General features: G+C 38.6%; 1 protein-coding gene across 10 annotated transcripts in view; it reads right to left on the reverse strand.

Annotated features, from left to right (window-relative positions):
* The window catches only part of Dock10 (dedicator of cytokinesis 10), a 192,531-nt gene that overhangs the window by 20,652 nt on the left and 151,987 nt on the right, over positions 1 to 19,892 (reverse strand). For 7 of the 10 annotated variants that reach the window (XM_010611775.2, XM_010611778.2, XM_010611776.2 and 4 more), the window contains exons 31-47: positions 18,762 to 18,806; positions 14,576 to 14,751; positions 14,334 to 14,450; positions 13,178 to 13,289; positions 12,368 to 12,489; positions 12,162 to 12,276; positions 12,005 to 12,071; positions 11,757 to 11,804; positions 11,262 to 11,363; positions 9,038 to 9,162; positions 8,008 to 8,120; positions 5,792 to 5,929; positions 5,042 to 5,224; positions 4,441 to 4,551; positions 3,184 to 3,399; positions 1,568 to 1,625; positions 1,134 to 1,232 (exon numbers count right to left, since the gene is read on the reverse strand). In XM_010611775.2, the coding sequence (XP_010610077.1) occupies positions 1,134 to 1,232; positions 1,568 to 1,625; positions 3,184 to 3,399; positions 4,441 to 4,551; positions 5,042 to 5,224; positions 5,792 to 5,929; positions 8,008 to 8,120; positions 9,038 to 9,162; positions 11,262 to 11,363; positions 11,757 to 11,804; positions 12,005 to 12,071; positions 12,162 to 12,276; positions 12,368 to 12,489; positions 13,178 to 13,289; positions 14,334 to 14,450; positions 14,576 to 14,751; positions 18,762 to 18,806 (1,947 nt within the window). The remainder of the gene's footprint in view (positions 1 to 1,133; positions 1,233 to 1,567; positions 1,626 to 3,183; positions 3,400 to 4,440; positions 4,552 to 5,041; positions 5,225 to 5,791; positions 5,930 to 8,007; positions 8,121 to 9,037; positions 9,163 to 11,261; positions 11,364 to 11,756; positions 11,805 to 12,004; positions 12,072 to 12,161; positions 12,277 to 12,367; positions 12,490 to 13,177; positions 13,290 to 14,333; positions 14,451 to 14,575; positions 14,752 to 18,761; positions 18,807 to 19,892) is intronic. The other 3 variants (XM_010611783.2, XM_010611782.2, XM_010611779.2) reach the window with 2 other exon arrangements.

Genomic DNA, 19,892 nt, shown 5'->3' on the forward strand with positions numbered 1-19,892 from the left:
TTTTCATTATTTGGAAATCTTCTCAAATTTTAGTAGCTGTGAGAAAAAAAAATCCTAAAGACCTACGAGAGACTAAAAGGCTCTCCCACAGGCAGTGGTTCCAGAGGAGGAGTCAGATCTCAGTGGTGAGAACGTGCACATTTAAGGTGACACTGAAATATCAGACCAGCCCCGAACTCTGGCTCCATCACAAGCCAACCACTTGCTCTCTGGCAGGTTAGTTTGCTCCTCTTAGTTTTCTCATCCAAAAACCAGAGGAGATAAAAGGACCTTGCTAACAGAGTTATTACTGGCTGCTAATTGAGACACAGCGGGTACAGTACTCAGCATGGTGTCTTCCCTCAAGGGCTTTCTGACTTATTGCTAATAATTTTGTGAAATGATTCCATATGTTATAATCAGCTCATTAGCTATGTCACTAAACTGTCACTCCCAAACACGGTAAGAGACTAAAATAATTATTGCAATCCGAATCTTGCTTTTGTAAAAAAAATCTGCTTTTTATAATATCTCTTTGATAATTACATAGGCAAATGGATTGTAGAAAGAAATGCTACACTTACTAACTAATACATGTGAGGCAGCCGTAATTTCTGGAGTTGCCTGTGTTCATCTATGTTCTTACCTTTGAGCACATTGTAAGGATCAGGGGTTTACTCCTCTGACTTAGCAACATCACATAAAAATATATTAAGGATTTCCAGTACATGTCAATGAGCTTCAGTGGCATGATGAGGGATATGAACACAAGCCAATGCATGAGAAATGACCTGCTTCCCCACTTTACAGTTTCCTAATAAATATATCCCACGTTCTAGGGATGTGTTAAACAAAACAAACCCCAATGGCAGACTGGCATGCGGATATCCGTACCTAAATATGATCACAACCCAAAAGCTGGAACATTGGATGCTATGGCGTTCTGTTCCCTGAGAACTTTTTAGTCATCTAAACTTTATACATTTTGGATGGGATTCTGAATGGTGGGAGTTTAAGGCTTCTGGAGAGTAAGTTCTGTAGGACTGAGATAGTTTTTGTTTCTAGTAATGCATGTAAGAAGGTTTCTTTGGAGACAATTAGAGCCGTAATTTGACTTTCTCCACACTGGAGGGGAACAAGGTCAGGCCACTCACTTCCTCCACCGGGAGTTGTTAGTAATGGGTTGCTATCACAGAGGTGGGTGTCCTCCGGGAGCAGGGATGGTGTGCAAATCTTTTCCATTTTCCAGTAACCTATGGTAGTGCAAGATGAGGTTAGGATATAGCCCCATGTTTGGGTTAATACAAGCTATGAAACTTATACAAGCTTAAGTTATTAATCAATGAGAAATTCTTTTCAGTTAAGATGGTGACTATCCAGTCAACCTTGCTGAACACAAATATGCTGATGGCATGATAGGCAGAGTTAAAAATTTAAAGTATAGCATAGCGAGAGATACATGTGAAAGTGCATGTTACTTACTAATATATTACTGAGATTAATAGAAGGCAAAATTAATGAGTTAATCTTAATTTGATTTCCACATTTGATTCTTGGGTCCTGTCTCTCCTGCAGTTATCTTACTTACCTTTTCTCTTCAGGTATTCAGCGATGAGAGCAGCTATATGGATGTAACACATAGCAGCCTGCAAGAGGATGAAAACAGATTCAGAGGGCAGCTGTTACTCTTTATCTAATTAGGACTAATCTACCAAGAAGAGTCATTATTTTGTGTCAGAATATGTTATTCAGAAAATTTCTCTACAATGACAGGATCGAAGATATGAATCTATTGGATTTTTCCAAAGTATTTACCATTACGAGTGAGATGAAATAAAAGAATGCAATTTGTGATTCTTTTTTTTTTGCTGTTGTTCTTGATAGAGTTGTGAGGTAAGTGAAGGAACTGTCCTGAAGAGTTTTCTCACAGAATTACCTTCCTTCCTTAAAATCTAAGCTAAGATAAAAAAAAAAGAAAGAAAATTCACAGGTCTCTTCTGTTATGACTATGAACTCTAATATTTGGAGATAAATTAGAAATAATCCATCTCTAAGGTTCTACCTCCAGTGACAGTTTGAGTTTCTACTTTGAGTTTCTACTGCATTGAAATGGGTGCCTAATGAGTCAGCACTTGATTAATTAGCATGACCTGCTGTCACATGTATGTCCCCCTAAACCAGCCTATATGGATGACAGTTTATTGTTCTATTAGTATTTCCTACAAAGCCTTAAATGTTGTTGGGTGCATATTGAAATTTGACTGGTTGGAAGTTCTAAAGGACTTCAGATTTTTCCTTTTGAGGTTGTTTGGAAGGGTTTCACCATTTTCAGAGTTGTCAGAGGGCACTGGAGTTAGCTGTTCATTCTTATTATCAAAGTGCTGCCAAGGCAGGTTTCTGCTTTCTGTTCCTGAGACCCTGATCACCACAAAAGCTCCAGGTTTTAAGACCATGGTAGACACATTTACCTCTTGCCAAGAGGACCATAGTTCCGGGAAAAGGCAGAACCTTCCTATATGGCACCCACAATCCCTGGGGAGATGAAAGTCTTTGTATATAGGCACTCAGTGTTAAAGCAGGAAAGCACAGAAAGCATAGAAAGCTTAGGTATGGATTCACAATCTTTGTACAGTGATTGCTCCTCCCATGCACTAAGGACTGTTAATTCTCCCACAGCAGTTCAGGCTAGCTGCAGTGAGGATTGACTTCCCCTGCCTGAGCTTGCTCACTACATAGTAGCAAGCTTTCCCATTAAGTCCAAGTGCAGATAAAATGATGTAAAATAGAGAATATTAATTTATGGAACTCTCACTTTCCAGACAGTCTAATTACCATTGTCTTTTGCCTTGGGTTTTTTTTTTAAATTTAATTTTGTTTTTTTGATACCGGGTTTCAAACTCGTGTCCTTGCGCTTGCAAGGCAGGCCACCGAACCGCTGAGCTAAATCCCTGCCTAGGGTTTTTAACACTCATGTATGTGCTGCTTTTCAAATATTACCATTGTCTCATCCAGGCTGGTCCTTACCTTGGGCCACTTACTTGGGATCAGGCATTCTATGTGCAAATTTATTGCACGTAATATATAGTTGGGTCCTATCTAGATAAGCAGGAAAATGTAATTTTTATAATTCATGCTGTATGTGAGTCGAGTCATGCTGACAAAGAGCACAGTGGTGATGGTGAGTGTGTGAGCCTTTGCGGTCACCTCGGATAAGTCTCCATTTCTGGCATGAATCTTGGCCATGCTCTCCAGCCAGGTCCTCCGTAGTTCGGGGGTGCTCGCATAGGAGTTTGCCAGGCTGTACTGAAGGTCCACCAGCATCTCAGGGTCCTTCTCATGCTCCTTCATCTGTGCTGTGGCCATCAGAACAGTTCTGATACGTTTAGTCAGGTCTTTCACCTCTGCTGGGAAATTGCTGTTCTTTGGAAAAGAGAGAGCCTGGGTCATTATCTGTTCAGTGTTCCTAAGAGAACTTGTTTCAAGCCATGCTATGGCTGGCATCACAGTGTGCTATTCTCTATAGGTTGTTCACAAATGTGTGCATTCTGTACGTGCATGGATTCTGCATACACAGACACATTTGGGGATAAGAATTGCAGTAGTCACTATTGTTTTGTCCTCAAGCCTCCCTCCTTCTATTAATAGCACCCTGATTGTCCTTGAGATCATGTCCTCCCTGATGCTTGTTGTTCCTGTGAACTGAACAAATCTGACTTCATTCCTAGGCACCAAGGGGAGCACATGGCACTTGTCTGGCCAATTATATTCTTTGATCTCCCTGGCCATAGGGATTGGTGTAGAGATGGGCAGCTAATGCAAGATTGGATCAAAGAGATTCTGTTCTGGAACTTTAATTGATATTATCAAATGAAGTGCTTTTTCTGCTCATAAGATACTATCAATACCCTTGTGATTTCCAAGGGCAATCTTACAGGGAGAGCATATTTAAAATGAAATAAGTAAGAATTGAAGAGGGGTGGGGGAAGGGAGAGGGAGAGGGAGAGAGAGAGGGAGAGGGAGAGAGGGAAAACAGGAGAAGTAGGGGAGAGGATCTGAGGCCATTGTTTTAATCTTTATGGGTAGTTATCACTCAAGCTCACCTCTACCCCTCAAGTTTTCATTATAATAACAAGAAGGAAAATCTATAGAAAGTAACAAAAGAAAGCTGAGATATACTTGCCTAAGATTGGGGTTGTGAGTGAATCACTTTATTTCTGAATAGTCATGGTTAATCTGCTTGTTATATACCTTTCAACCATATGCCTTGAAAATTCCACTTAACATATTATGTGCTATAAATGTAAAAGGTGATTACCAATTCAAACAACTACAAACATAAATGCTCAAAATCCCAATAAACCAAACGCAGAATTAATATTTAATGAGTTTGCTATCCCACAAAGAGAGGTCACTTCAGTTTATTCTTGTTTCTTTAGAAAAAGTCCACACAGCATTTCTTACTTTCATTTGCTTGTCTCCATTGGCAAAATTATTGGTGATTGCCAGGGAGTGTTGAAAGCGAGAGCCTCCAATCCCAGCATCAGCTATTAACTGGCTTACAGCTTTGATGAGCTGAAAAGGGAAAAGAATAGTGTTTTTAAAAGAAATTCATTGGGTTTCACTGACGTGTCAATTTTAATGAATAGCAGGGCATTTCCTTGAAATGTAAATACTTAAGGAAGGTAGTAGGAATCTTGGGATATCTTAAAGAAAGATCTTTGTGCCTTTGGGATTTGGTGGGTTGGGATTAGAGCTAGCCATGGTTTCCGAATTGTCTACTCTACAGGATTCTAGTCCTGGACAAAAGAAAGTACGGATGGGATATGGGCTCTATTGATGTCTTCCAGCTATGTACTGCTGTAAATGAAAACTGAGTGTGGCGATTCCTCTCTTAATGAGAAAGCTGGTGGAGTTGGTAACAGCTTGCCTTAGGGACAGGAGGCTTTAATGACTGCTGAAACAGATGCCTGGTTTGTTTTGTTTTGATTGCAGTGCTGCGGGTCTAATGTAGGGGCTTGTGCATGCTTTTATAAGAGCATTAATGAAAACTAGCATCACTTACTTGTAAGTGGGACCGAACGATTGACTTCTGCTTGTTAAACTCAAAATTCTTTCTCATGAAGAAGTACAGAAGAGCGGAGGCTTCTGTCTGAGTTGACCGTGACCTGTGGTTGCAGCATTTGAGGACTTCATAGCAGAATGACCCACAGAGGTCAGCAGGTCCTTGAAAGAAAGCTGAGGGGAACTAGAGGAAGGAAAGAATGGTTGGAATGGGTATCCTTCATTTTTCTCCATTCATTCTCATATTTGAAAGAAATCTTCTGTTTTAATTTACTTTTTTCTCCATTTGAAAATGAGCAGCATATACTTTCATTTACAAAAGTCTGTGTGATTCTCTACATCATGTGTAACTGAAAACAGCCCTCAGTAACTGAATGGAAGCTTTCGCATGTCGTCTATCTACTTGACATTAGAATCCCAGAGTGTTATTTACAGGTGTCCTCAGGGACAGTGGCAGCACCTACTTTAATGTGAGCTCTTGAACTAGACGTGCCTAGATAGGACACTTGAAAGAATGCATTTTACCTAACTCCACTAGTACAATCACTGGGAATGCAAAGGACTATTGGTCCGACCCTAATTTTATTTCCGGTTGGTATGTCAACTCATTTTGAGACCAGGAATCAATATTAATAAAACCAAAGTACTAGAAGAAAACAACCCTTTTCCTCTCCACATTGAGAGACACAAAGACTGATGTGTTGACTATCGGCGTTAACTGAGCTCTCCTGGGAACCTGGAGGATCCTTACCTTGCAAACAAACAGCCTCAAAGAAGCAAACACGTGCTTCAGAGCTGTGGCTGACTGGTTGACTTGGAAAAAGAGCATGTAGGTATCGAAGACCCTTTTCATCAATGAGTTTTGACAGTCAGATTGTTGGAGTTGTCTCTGGAAATTCAGCACAGATCTTCTTTAGGATAAATGATACAACATTTGCATTTCTTCAAAGATATTTATTGTGAACCTACCATGTGAGACACAATTCTGGGTGCTAAAGAGCCGTGATTAAAAAAATGGTTAAATAAAATAATGGAGTTGGATAATGTCGTAGAAAGTAATTGCTTTGGGGTGGGATTACTTTGGTCAGCTGGTCAGAAGAGACCTCTCTGATTGAAGGATGGACTTATGTGCCACAGAAGCCTGCCCTGGAGAAATTGGAAGGACTGTCTCAGGAGGGTGTCATGGCTGGTACAGGTGCCTCCAACTGGAGAGAAGCTTATGAGAAAGAAAAGCAGAGTGTGTGGCTAGGGAGAAGAGAGATGAGATGAGGTCACAGATGGGCTGATCCATGTTGACACTTGGAAAGTACTTCAAACACGTGAGGTTTGAGTGACATTTCCATTGAAAAATAAAGAATAAAAATATAGTTGCTGTTTTCTCTGTCACCATCCTCACATGTCCCTTGGAGGCAGAGCTTTCTTGGTGTAATCATGAAGCTGGATGTAGAGACTTTAATCAATAGATTCAGGATTTCCTGGCTCAATCCTTAATGTGCATGCCTGAGGCTGTAGCTCATTTGGTTGAGCTGCAAGTGTCTTCAACACCTTTATTGAAATAGTTGGCATCCAACAAATTGCACATATTCTAAGTGTGTATTTTGATGAGTTAAACATTGCTATAAGCACCTGAAACCAGCACTGTAATCAAGATTAGGGCTTGGGTCTAGATATCACCCTTAAAGCCTCATTTAGTCTCAGGTGGGGTTTTTTTCAGAGGTGACTGAATCTAGAATGTGACTGATTCATGGTGCAATGCTAGGCCAGAGGGCATTAGGGCCAGAGGGTGTGAGTACTACCTGCCCTAAGTAGTTTGAATAAGATAAAAGGAGCAGAAGGATGCCAGTAGGGTCACTTGTTACTTTTGCTGTCTTCTTCTGCCATAAACTGTTGCCCCTCTATCATGCGCTACCCTGCCTTTGAGCCAGGTGATTATGGACTGAAACTTCTACAAACTGTGAGTTAAATAAACCCTTTCCCCACTAACTTTGGGTGTTGGGTATTTTGGGTGTTGGGTGTCTCAGCAACGAGAAAAGTAACTAACACACTATCCATCACTCCCAAAAGTTAAAAAAATTTTTCTTTTGTAATCCTTCTTATCCTTTCTACACATCCTCAGGCAACTATTGATAACTTTCTGTTTTTACAGTTTGCATTTTCTAAACTTTTATATAAATTTAAATAATACAGTAATAGTCTTCTTTTTCTTCCTTAAGCTTAATCTATGTTTTAGCCTGTACCAGTAGTTTATTGTATTTTACAACTGAATAGTATTCTGTTACATGGATATAGCATACATTTTATACTTGGTGATGTACATATGGGTAGCTTTTTCTTTTTCTTTTTTGATATTAAAAATAAATCTGCTATGCATATCTGGTTATACAGCCTTATGCAGACGTTTTTTTAATGTCTCTTGGGTCAATATTTAGTCCCAATAGTAAAAGTCTTCACTGTTTTGAATTCTCTGCATCAGTGACGGAAGGTCCAGTTTCTCTGCATCTTTGCCAAAACTTGGTGTGGTCAGTCTTTTTAAACTGAGCAATTTGAATAGGTATGAGTGGTATCACTTCATCAAAGATATAAAAATGGCATATGAGCATACAAAAGCTGTTCAAAATTATTAAATCAGTTTCTTTGGATCTATTCTAAATGTAATACATAGCACCATTTGTCTCTCTCTTTTCCATGGAAGAAGCACAGTCACATTCTCACCTGGCCCAGCTGGCCTGCCAGCAAAATGAGAGAAGATTTGACAATAGTGAACCGCAGATGTTTGCAAATCAAACATTAATCAGCTCTCGATAAGTTGGAATCTCATCATTAATGTGCATCCCACCCATGTGTAACCTTGTGCTCACACAAGGTTAACTGATTTCATAAAGCATCTTAAAAACACGTCCTTGAATTCACATAACTTCGTGACCACTCATTTTACCATTGTGTAGAAAACATTATGGGCATATTCACCTGGTGAACCTGAGAGAAGAGGGATAGCAAGTCCAGAATGGTGAGGCAAACCTCGGTTGCTATGTTGGCCTCTGTATCTACATGGTGTACGATGTCTATTTCATTGGAATTGCCTGTAAAATGCAAAATAAAACAATGCATAAATGTCTAGACAAATTGTTTTAATCATACCCCACAAAGGATTCTTTTCTAAGTATTCAGGGTTTACTCTTATTTTTGATTAATAATTTATTAAATCAAAGTGCTTCTGTTTGTTTGTTCAATTTCCTGATCGGATAAATTAGAAAATACTATGCAGAGTCTTTAGTGTGTGGTCTTTGCATGTGTCAGCTGTAGGGTTCCACTATTTTTTTTTAGTTCTTTTTAGTTCTCACGAATTCAGCCACCAACAAGGTCATATTATTTTCTGTAATCAGTTTCATTTAGGTTTTATGCTTCTGGGCCAGATCAAATATAGATCTCAGTGGGCAGTGGAAACAAACAGCCCCACCCTGGAAAGGCACAAAATATCTTTATTTGTAGATTAAGGCACATACCTTCAAACAAGGAGTGGTGGTCATAATTGCTAACATATGCTATAAAACACTGGGCTCTGTTTTTCCTTATGCACAAGCAGGGGTGCATATGTCTCTGGACTCAAGATGTTGTGCTTACTGCTCCCGGCACAGGGACAACTCTGTCCTCTTCCAGAGTCAAACAGTAGCAACCTGCTTGAGAGAGGCTCCATAACCCTCACAGCAGCAAAAGTCACTTGTTCCCAGAGGAGCCTCCCTGAGAACCTTATATTGCGAGCTTTGTTGCCTTTCCATCATCTTTCCCATAAGGAAACTACATCTTTTTTAACCACTTGGTGATTCCTGCCACCAAGAAGCATTTCTATGTCTGCAACAAACCTTAAAACAGTAGTTTCACTGACACAGCAACATTCCTTGCATTTATTGATCATTATAATGCATTTTATGCCGCAGTCTATGCATAACTGGAGAATAACTGGGAGCCACCTCGTTACTTTGATTTCTGGTTTACTTACTGGTCATAGTATTGTCTAGCATCTGTAAGAGTTTGGGGTTGGAAAGTGCATTTTTGCCTCGGATTATAGGTAAAGTCTGTGATCTGTGCTGCTTGTGTCCTTCATGACCGGAAGTGGTGTGCATCCTGAAAATTCAATGAGAAAAGTGGTTAAAGATATTTGGGGATACTATATACAAATGTTCATTAAAATATTCTGTTTCACCAAGAGATGGAAGGGGAGATGAAAAAAGAATAAAGACGTGTTATGTACGTGTACCAAGTCTCCATGAGGAATGTGATCACAATGTACTACAAAAGCATCTTAGCATGAGTTAAATAATTAAAAAAAACTAATTTGAACAGAGTGTTTTTTTTTTAAAGTATTCATTATAAGCATCATGATGGAAATGACGTTTAAATACTTTTGGAAGAATTTATTTAAGCCAAAATAGTATTTGGCAGATAATACACAGAATAACTGGCAGTCAGATGAACTGGTCAAGTACTTTTGATACGATCTGATGAGATCCAATGCATCTTGGATGTTGAGTTGTCTAGTAGCAGTTCAACTCATAGGCACAGTGGTGGGCCTTAGAAGATACAATATGAAGCTTGGATACATCAAATTGGTTTTAAAGAGGCAAGATGTAAAATGTGGTCTAAAACAACCCTTGTCTTGTTATTTGTATTTGAAGTCCCTCAGGATTCGGCATTCCATTTGGGTCATGTCCACAGGAGCTGACATGTAGGGCTGTGGGGACATTGGATTTGAGGATCCCTTGTGCCTTCAGTTCATCTCCAAGGACAGTGACAATATCTTTGATTTAATGTCCTGAGGCACTTCCAATGGGAAAATGATCCAGTGTCTTTGTGGAGTCAGGAATACTTTCTTTTTCTGACTTTAGAATTCGGCCAAGGAAAAGGCTGATGAGTCTTGGGTTACTTGCTGTCATATAAATCACTCATCTTAGCACTTCTTGGGGGAAAACGGGCAACACACTTAAGAGTTAAACCTGAGAGAGAAGCTATGGTTTTCTCTTTTCACATTCTTCAGGGATTTTTGGTTTGGGGCAAAATTCAAGGGTCTGGATGGGTCAAAGCCCAGGAAATCTGATCTTGGGTTTCAGTATCCCAGGAAAGGTGGCTTGTTCTTGAAATTCTAAGGAGAAATGAATTCTGAGCTATGGGGCTTGAACCTTTTGGACTTGTTTTTTTCCCAGGTTTTGAGTCTACTTCAGCCTGGTACTTGTGAAAAAATCCTGGTATTTAGTAGATAAAGGGCAGCAGTGCACCCATCCAGTCATTTCAGGGAGCCTAAAATCCGGCCCACCAGACATCTGCAGTGACCTTGGAGAGATTAGCATTATTATTCAACATGGAAAGCAATTCTTTACTGCCCTCTGTTCTGTTACCATTTGCAAAACATACCCAGTACATTTTAAAAATTTACTTAATGGCACTCAAAGGCAATTCCAAGAGGTCCCCAGAGATGGAGACAAATTTTATTCTATGATTTATTGACTATATACAACTTTCATATTTTCCTCTAAAACTCTTGCTAAAATATTCATCTTATGTATTAGTCTAATACCTATGGGAAGAATAAATCAAACCAGGGAAAACTGTAGCAAACAATTCTTATGTATTAGACTCAGAGGAGCTTTAAGGTAGAATTTCAGGGCAAATGTTTCCCTTTGGGGAGGCTAACGAAGAGGACTGCAGATCCTTTCTACCTGCAAAATCAGGTCAATGGCTGGGAAATCTAAAGGAAGCTGATGGAGCCATCCATGCTTCCTTTTTTGATCCTTCTTTAAGAACATTTCCAAAAGCAGTACAATTACTGAAAAGAAAAGGCAGGCATGATCACAAATTTTGCTTTGTCACCAGGCGATTAGCAAGTATTAAATGAGGCATTTACTGAAATTATGTGTACCTTTCAGGCTCAATTCAATTGAAATTCTCATTACAGCTCATTCTATTCAAGCCATTGTATTGTTAAGTGCACATACACGAGGCACAGTCCTTTCTGGTGTTATAAGCTAGTGGGGCAGAAAAGAAAGCATCTATAAAATTTATTCAGATAGGTAGAGCTTCTTGAATTCTGCATTTGGTTTGAAACATTCTAGCTGCCTACCTACCTACCTACCTATGTGTCTGTGCATTCTCTCTTCCCAGTGCATGCGTATATATACAGATATGCATACACATGAGTGGTCTTACATATCAAGTAAATGTGACATTACCATTGTGACAAGAGACCTGACGTCTGGCAGGAAGGACTGGACCCTTTGAGAGTTCCATTGTTCTGGGTCGATTGCACAAATTTAAATGCAGCAGCAATTTTTCTGCAAGGGAAATAAGTTTTGTCATAGCTCAGCACCTATAACTTACATAGAAAAACAGAATGGCAACTGACAAAGCAATGACTGGACAATGAACTATTTCGTGTGTTGTGAATTGCTGAAGAGTAAAATTCCAGTTTCTTCTGCCTGTGAGAAGTTGGGGTGGTGTGGGGTTTTTTTTGCCTCTCATTAGGAAATGATGACTACACCTAATATATGATATATATGTCTAGGGCAATGTTCAAACTTCTGTGTATAATGTGAAGTCAACTTAATAATCCTTGTTTGCATTTTATGATTTCTGACATATATTTACAAGTCTAAACTGATGCATTAATACACATCATAATACTTTTAAAAATACTACCTTAACCTAGGGGACTTTAAGATTATTACCTTATTATATTGCGTTTTCCCAAGTATCTGAAATTTTGAAGACAAACACTAGGAAGGAAAAAAGATCACATTCTAGTTATTCATACCCTTTTATTTACACACAACTGTTCATCTAAGTATAATGAAAGAAAGACGTTAAATTTTCTTTAACTATTACTATTGATAGATAATTTACTATAAAAGCTCTCAACAGTGAGCTGTTTTAAAGCTCCAGATCAGCATGTTATCTAGTCAACTCTGAGGCTTACTCCAAGATGCTGAAGAAGTCGGACACCTCAGGGCTGGGTGCTCTCTGCCAGTAGGCGATCAAAGTCTCTAGAAGGAAACACCACACAGCATGAGGCTCTTTGAAATGCAGTTTTGTTTCTTTCTTTTCTTAATGTGGTTTGAAAGAATTCTCTTTACCATCTGAGATTGTTTTCATAATATGAAGAAAGCACATGAGAAGACTCCTGGTTTCTGCTTGATCTAACTTGTCAAATCTAAGCGTTGACCCAATCAAAGACAAGGGCCTTGGGATCTAGGAATTAAAGAACCAACAAAGACAGTACAAATGAGAGCTTTCCGGCCTGTAGCTACGGTGAGCTGTACATGTGGGAGGGAATCTGTACCTTTTCACAGTTGTCTGTCTTCTCGCTGCTTTTGTCATTGGTGCTTGGATTGGAGTCAAGACTTGCTAACGATGCCCTGGAGTCAGCATGGTTTACTGTAGAAATAGCTATTGATGAAAATGCTGCAAACGTAAGCCACAGCACACGTATGATAATGAGATGTATGGGCACAAAAAAGAAAAAGCTAAAACGATGAACCCCCCAAAATGATTGATTGTTGAAATGATTACTGTGTTGTGAAAGTGTTTCAAAATAGAGGCCAGGAGTGGCATTAAAAATATGTGACATTTCTAGGGCTATTACAGTGATCTTTAAGGATGCAGAAAAAAATATGAATCGTTATAAATGGAAACAAACAAAATAAGCTTGTTCTTTTGATCTCTTAAAGTACCTTTAAAAAATGCCTTCATAAAAGCCCATAAAGATAATTTTGGGGAAGGAGCTTTCAATTTTTGACAGTTTATGAGAAATTAAAATGCCATTTCAAAAATAGTTCATAAAAATAATCTTTAAAGTTGAATAGCTGTTTTATTTTAAGAGGCGATATGCAACGAAACCTTAGAGGCTGTTTCTGGAACAAAGTAATTTGATAACATCTGAGCAGATTGCTCCTCAAGCCAAGCAAAGAGGGACACTTAGTAGAAGTGGAATCACTGGATGGCATTCAAAGAGATATGTAAAAAGTCTGATTGTATTGATGCAGTAGACTTCGCCAGATATATTATGCATATGAATTATGGATTGAGTAAAAGGCACAATGATCTACAATGTAAACAAAGATGAACGTTAAACACAAGTGCTTTTGAGTACCTGCTATGGAATTTAAAACATCTTTAGAAAATGATGTATCCACAGAGGTTGCATGTTTCATAGATGTCTGAGTTTGAAATCCTCCATTGGTGCTGAGGTCATCTCTAGACCCCTGTATTCAAAGTGTAGAAGAGATTAATGGCAATCAGGATATTTCAACATTGCAAACTCACATATGCCTTCTTCATTATACTCTCAATTAGATGATATTCATTTGATTTTTTATAGTCCAGCAAAGATTTTCTACCAAAGTCGACAATGAAAGTGAATATAGTCAAAAATCACACTCTTCGTCACAATTTGATTTTATGTGGTTTTTAATGATTTAATAGAAATAATCTTTTAGATATGGACTAAATAGATAATTACTAATATGAGGTACAATACAGATTATATATATAAGCACTGTCCTGGCTTATCTTATGTATACTATTCTCACCAGGGTAAGAGCTATAAATAGCTCTTATATTCTGGGATATATGAGAAAGGTCTTCTGTTATACAGTTTATCCTCATAAGGATCCTGTGATACAGGTATTTCATCATATTTTATAATAAGAAAATGGAGGCTGAAAGAAGCTGGATAACTTAATAAAAGTCACACAGAAATTGATACTGCTGGGAATCGAATGATGTCCTCTACCAAAAAATTTCCAGAGGCCCATCCCGAACTTCTGGGTGGTTGGGTCTTCCATTGCTACTGCATAGAGCAGCATGTTAACCATCCAGTTTGTAACGTAAGTCACCCTGGTGGCTGAGTGAAGGAAGGACTGCAACAGTCCACTTGAGGCTGTGACTGTAAAAAAAGGGGCTTGTCCATACTGACACCAAGAGGACGTAAAGCCAGTGGAGAGAGTGGTGGGGGAAAGAGATACACTGAGGGCCACGATGGCAACCAAGGAGCTCTAAACACTGGAAAGAATTAGAAGGGGATTCAGACTACAGGGGAATAGGAAAATACAATGCTAAAAGGAGAGACCGGGCAGAGGCCTATGGTAGCCAGTCTAGAAGCAATGACATGGATATGAATGTCTCAGTGGAAGCGTAGTTTAACTCTTAGTTTGCACACAGGTGGAAAGAGATGGCGCTGCAGGCAGTAAATCTAAACAGATAAGTTCAGTGTTAAAGGAGGAATTTGAAATGTTGTGCAAACTTACCTGATTAGATGTGTTGACTGTAAAAGGATACAGGTCCTTCAGGTAAATCCTTGGCATATTGTCCAGAAGCATGCCATACAAGGGCATATATAAACTTGCTATCTGGGCCTGCTTTCTCTAGGTGAAAAGGCAGCCAAAGAAATGATTCACATAAAGATCAATAGGCTTGCAGCTTTGATATACATTTAATGCAGTGAGCCATTAAACAGTGTTTGGGGAGGAAAGAGAGGAAGGCCACTTACTGGTTCTCTGTATCGATCATCAAATGAATGCTTAGCCATTAGATTTTTTAGGACAGCTAAAGCCAAGTGCCTGATATCTTGGTCTTCCTGCAGGGCAAAGCCAACTTCTCGGAGCAGAATTCCAATTAAGAAATGTTTGCGGCAAAATTCATTCGTGACAGAATATTCAGGCATATCTTTGGGAGGAAAGAAGAGATCTTGTGCTATTGGTGAATCAAGTCGCTTTATAAATACTATGGCAACTGCTATTAACCCCTTCCTCCAGTAGGAGACATTGAGTCCGACAATTTTCCTAGAGATGAACTGTGTGTCTTCCAGGAGCATTTAGATAAGACAAGGGAATGTTCTGTGTACAGAAACAAAAGCAAATACAAAGGAATATACCAGCTATGTTCCATAAAGGTGACGTGTTTTCAGTATTATAGGAGTTGAAACCACATATTCTGTCTGTAGGAATCAGGAAATGTTGGAGGAAGGGATATGCTGAGCTGAACCTTGAAAGATGCTTACAATCTGGGGGTAAAATATTTGAGGGAGCAGATGGAGGCAGTGGATATAGGACTGGAGGTTGGGAGAGGGATGGGGCTTTTGATGGTACTGAATTCTGAAAACACAGGCATGGAGGAGTGCAGGTCCTTGAGGGTCCGGGAGCACAGCCCCCAAAGAGGTATGGGAGGAACTGAGGCTTGAGTGATAAGGAGGGGTTGGATGATGGAAAAACTTGAGAACAAATTCCCCCACTGTCTTTTATGTCCTGCTGCCATTTACATTTCTGTAGGAAAGATGAAAAGACTAAGGGCTCCGAGATCAATGACCTTGACTTAATAAGATGGCTGCAGGTTATAAATGAATTAGTAGGGAGAGGAGAGGGAGGTATATAATACGAAGGAGGGGCAAGAAAAGAGATGATGTATGGGCTGGGGTTGCAGGAACTGAGTGGTAGAAGTGCAACCAGGATAGGGTTTATCAGGAAGGATATGAGGGAGGAATGAGAGAGAGAGAGAGAGAGAGAGAGAGAGAGAGAGAGAGAGAGAGCAGTAAGCCAGAGGAGCTGTAAAATATGGAACTGGAATTATACAGAAAAGAGTTACAATTTTCACTAATAATTGATTTATTTGGAATTGCTCAATGTGCTTCATAAGTGTAACTGTTAACAGTAGTACTAGCACCAGGGCAAATTTTTCTTTTGTGGGGGAATACCAGGGGTGAAACTCGGGTCCTTGTGCTTGTGAGGCAGGCAGCAGAACCACTGAGCTAAATCCCTGGCCCTACAAGCTTCTTGATGTTGGTATTGGCAGTGACTTTACAACTTGACCCAAAGGCACAGGCAGCACAAGACAAAATGAACAGGTGAAACTACATCAAATTAAAAAGTTTCTAGAAAGCAAAGGGAACGGTCAGCAAAAACAAACAGATGGCGTAAAAGTACATGAAAAATATGTATCTGAAGAGGGGGCTGATATCCACAACAAACAAATAACACATACACCTGAATAGCAAAAACAGAACAAAACAAAATCAAATGAAGACAACAACAACTACAACAAGTAATTAGGCTGGAAAACGGGCAAAGGATTAGGGTAGACATTTTTTCTAAAGGGGACATAAAAATGACAATGGAAATATAAAAAAAAAGTGCTATCACTAATAATTATGGAAGTGAGAAATCAAAACTGCAATGAGCTATCACCTCATTCCTGGTCAGGTGGCTGTTATATGAAGTCAAACCCATGTGGGGAGGATAACAACGTAGGGGCATCATGGAGCAAAGGGAACCCTTGTACCCTGAGGGAGGCCTTGTAAATGGACAGGGTCATAACAGGAAGTGGTAGGGAGCTCCTCAAATAACTAAAAACAGAACTCTCATATTATTCAGCAACCCAATCCCAGACTGTGTACCTAGGGGAGTTGAAATCAGTATCTTTTTAAAATAATTTTTTTCTCTTTTAACCGATATGTAAAAACATAAAAATTGTTAACGAAGTACCATGTAATGTCATGACATTTGCCACGTTAAACAAATCAGTTCCCCCAGATATTTATCATTTCTTGATGGTAAAAACTTTCAAAATACTTTTTTATAGGTCTTTGGAACACGCAGTACATCATCGTTTTCTAAAGCCACCCTATTTTGCAGTAGCACACTAAAACTTCTTGCTCCTGTCTAACTGCAGTTTTATACTCACTGGTCAACCTTTCCCCATCTCTCCTTCACCTACTTTTCCTGGCCTTTGGTAATCACTACACTACTCTCAACTTTTTTTTAAAATAATTTTTGGTTTTAGTGGTACGTCTTTGTAATGCATGGTGAATACATTCCTCATGGGAGTTTTAGGTCCATTTCTCCTCCCCTCCCTCTCTGTTCCCTCCATCTCTAGGTCCTCTTCGCATTTGCGAACACTTTTCCCACAATTACTTTTGAGGTTTCACACGATTCACACATGTGGTCCCTGTCTCCTGTGTCTGGTTTATTTCACCTATCACAATGATCTCCAGTTCCATCCATGTTGCTATGAATGCTAAGACTTCATAATCTATGGCTGGACAGCATTTCATATTGGGTGCATGTATCACATCTACTTTATCCACACACACACACACACACACACACACACACACGTGATGGACATGTGGGTTGTTTCCATTTCTTGGATGTCCAGAACAGTGGGGTGATGGACATGGGAACACGCACATCTCTCATACTGATTTTAATCTCTTTGGATATGTACGCAGTAGTGGTTTGTGAGATCTTATGGCAATTCTACTTTTAATACATTGACGAACCTTCATTCTGTTTTCCACAATGTCTAACTACCTCACATTGCCATCAGCAGTGTCCAAGGGCTTCCTTTTCTTCACACATCCTCATCAGGACTTGTTATCTTTAGTTTTTTTCTTGAAATGAAATCAGTATCTTGAAGAAGTATCTTTACCTTCATATTTGTTGGGACATTATTCACAGTAGTCAATATAGGCAAACAAACCTAAATGTCCCTTCACAGATGAATGGATAAAGAAAATACAACATAGTACTACTCATTCTTAAATAGAGAAGGAAGAGTCTGCCATTTGGAACAACATGAGTGAAACTAGTGGGCATTAATGTTACTCAAAGCAAGCCCAAGATAGAAATAAAAATACTGCAAGATAGATATGTGTAGAATCTAAAAAAAAAAAAAAAAGAAACACCATTTTTTCTTGAAATGAAATCAGTATCTTGAAGAAGTATCTTTACCTTCATATTTGTTGGGACATTATTCACAGTAGTCAATATAGGCAAACAAACCTAAATGTCCCTTCACAGATGAATGGATAAAGAAAATACAACATAGTACTACTCATTCTTAAATAGAGAAGGAATAGTCTGCCATTTGGAACAACATGAGGGAAACTAGTGGGCATTAATGTTACTCAAAGCAAGCCCAAGATAGAAATAAAAATACTGCAAGATAGATATGTGTAGAATCTAAAAAAAAAAAAAAAGGTAAATTCACAGACGCAGAGATTATAAAAGCAATTGGCAGGGGTTGGGGAATGAAATAAACTGGAGTATTTTGGTTAAAGGGTACAAACAGAGTGATAAGATGAATACATTCTGGAGATCAAATGTATAGCATGGTAGCTATAGTTAATAAAAATGTGCTGCATAACATCATAGAAAGCTGGGTATAAAAACAGGATGTGGGGGTGTGTGCCTTTGATCACAACTTCCTGGGAGATGCAGGTGGTGGGATCACACGTCTGAGGCCAGTCTGGGAGACTTAGCACGACCCTGCCTGAAAACAAAGTTAACGAGATGCGTGGAGATGTAGCTCAGTCGCTGCATGCGTACACAGTACATATAAGGGTATGGACTCAACAATCCCTGGTAGTTATACCGAATGAGTGTATATTTTATATATATAGGAACTTTATTTATGGCATACACTAGGAAAATTTCAGATGGTTTGAGAACTTAAAACAATTCTGTCTTCTGAGAGTAAGTTGTGAAATAACTGAGGTCAGGGAATCATTAAATTATCTGTGGCAAAAGAAAGATTCAGTCAATTTTTTGAATATTTTGATTATATACTACAGACATAACTATTTATTAGCCCATGAGAGCTGATAATTCGTGATATCTGTACTCATCAATATCATTATATGATGTTTATTGACGATTAGGTAAATGATGTAAGTTGTTTACCTGAGGCATGCAACTCTTGAATTGATTCTGAAGGTGTCAAAGGATCTAGATTTAACATAAACACACAAACTGATTAGATGCATGTACACTATGATATATGCATATATTCATTAGCTATATATAATTTATACTGCAAAATTAAAATATAGTCTTCAAGTTATAAGTGAATCTCTTAACATTGCCATTTTCCAAGAATACCTAAGGTTGGTTGTTTCCCTAAGAAAGAACACCATGAGAGAATTATTTTAATTCTTAGCTCTATCTGTGAGCACATATTTTTCTAACAAAAATATGCTGGCTGTGAAACATATTTTTATGCTCACTGTTTATGGTATCCAACATACAAAAAGACTCATCAGGCCTTTTTCTGAGCTATTGATTGATAGGTACTGGAAGCAAAATGACAGACTGAGGGTTTGTCCTTTTGAATATTTTAACTAGTTTAGCTAACTAATAATTACTTCACACTAATTTATAAAACAAATTCAAATCAGAACAAACAAAAGCCTAAAAATGTTATAGTCCAGTATATCACGTTTTCCCCTTTTTCTTTGGAATGTGCTTCATACATTAGAAAATAGCAGGATAATATACATTGGTTGCACTTAAGATTAGAGTGCCAAAATGTTTATAGGTTTGATAATGTAATTTTCCTTCTAAAATATTAATGTAAGCTACAATAGTTACAAGGAGGTTTTTTTTTTTTAAATCCTAGTTTCCAGTTCACGAATATTACAATCTTACCATCTGAATGGTTTACTCATGGCCTGGAAGCATTTCAAGTTACCAAGTCATTTAAGTATTTTCTTTGCCTCTTAATGTTTGTTTGATTAGTTTCGGATGTCTAAATGAATAATGCTCATCCTCTATCATGATTTTCTTGTTTTTATGTATATGTTGCGTTTATACTATATGTTATCTACACACACACATACAATTTTTTAAATTTACAAAAGCAATTGATGAAAATAACATAGATTATTTATGCTCTACTAAGTATAGAAACAAAATATGAAGTTCCATTCTCACCTTCGCCTACAATCTCTTCCTCTCTTTGGCTTAGGAGTGCCAGGTATTTACAATGTTGTCTCCCTCCCCTCTCCTCCCTCCCTTCTCCTCCTCCTCCCCTCC

Source organism: Fukomys damarensis, unplaced genomic scaffold (assembly GCF_012274545.1).
Source record: "Fukomys damarensis isolate Sample0158 unplaced genomic scaffold, DMR_v1.0_HiC HiC_scaffold_16, whole genome shotgun sequence".
NCBI classification, from domain to species: domain Eukaryota; kingdom Metazoa; phylum Chordata; class Mammalia; order Rodentia; family Bathyergidae; genus Fukomys; species Fukomys damarensis.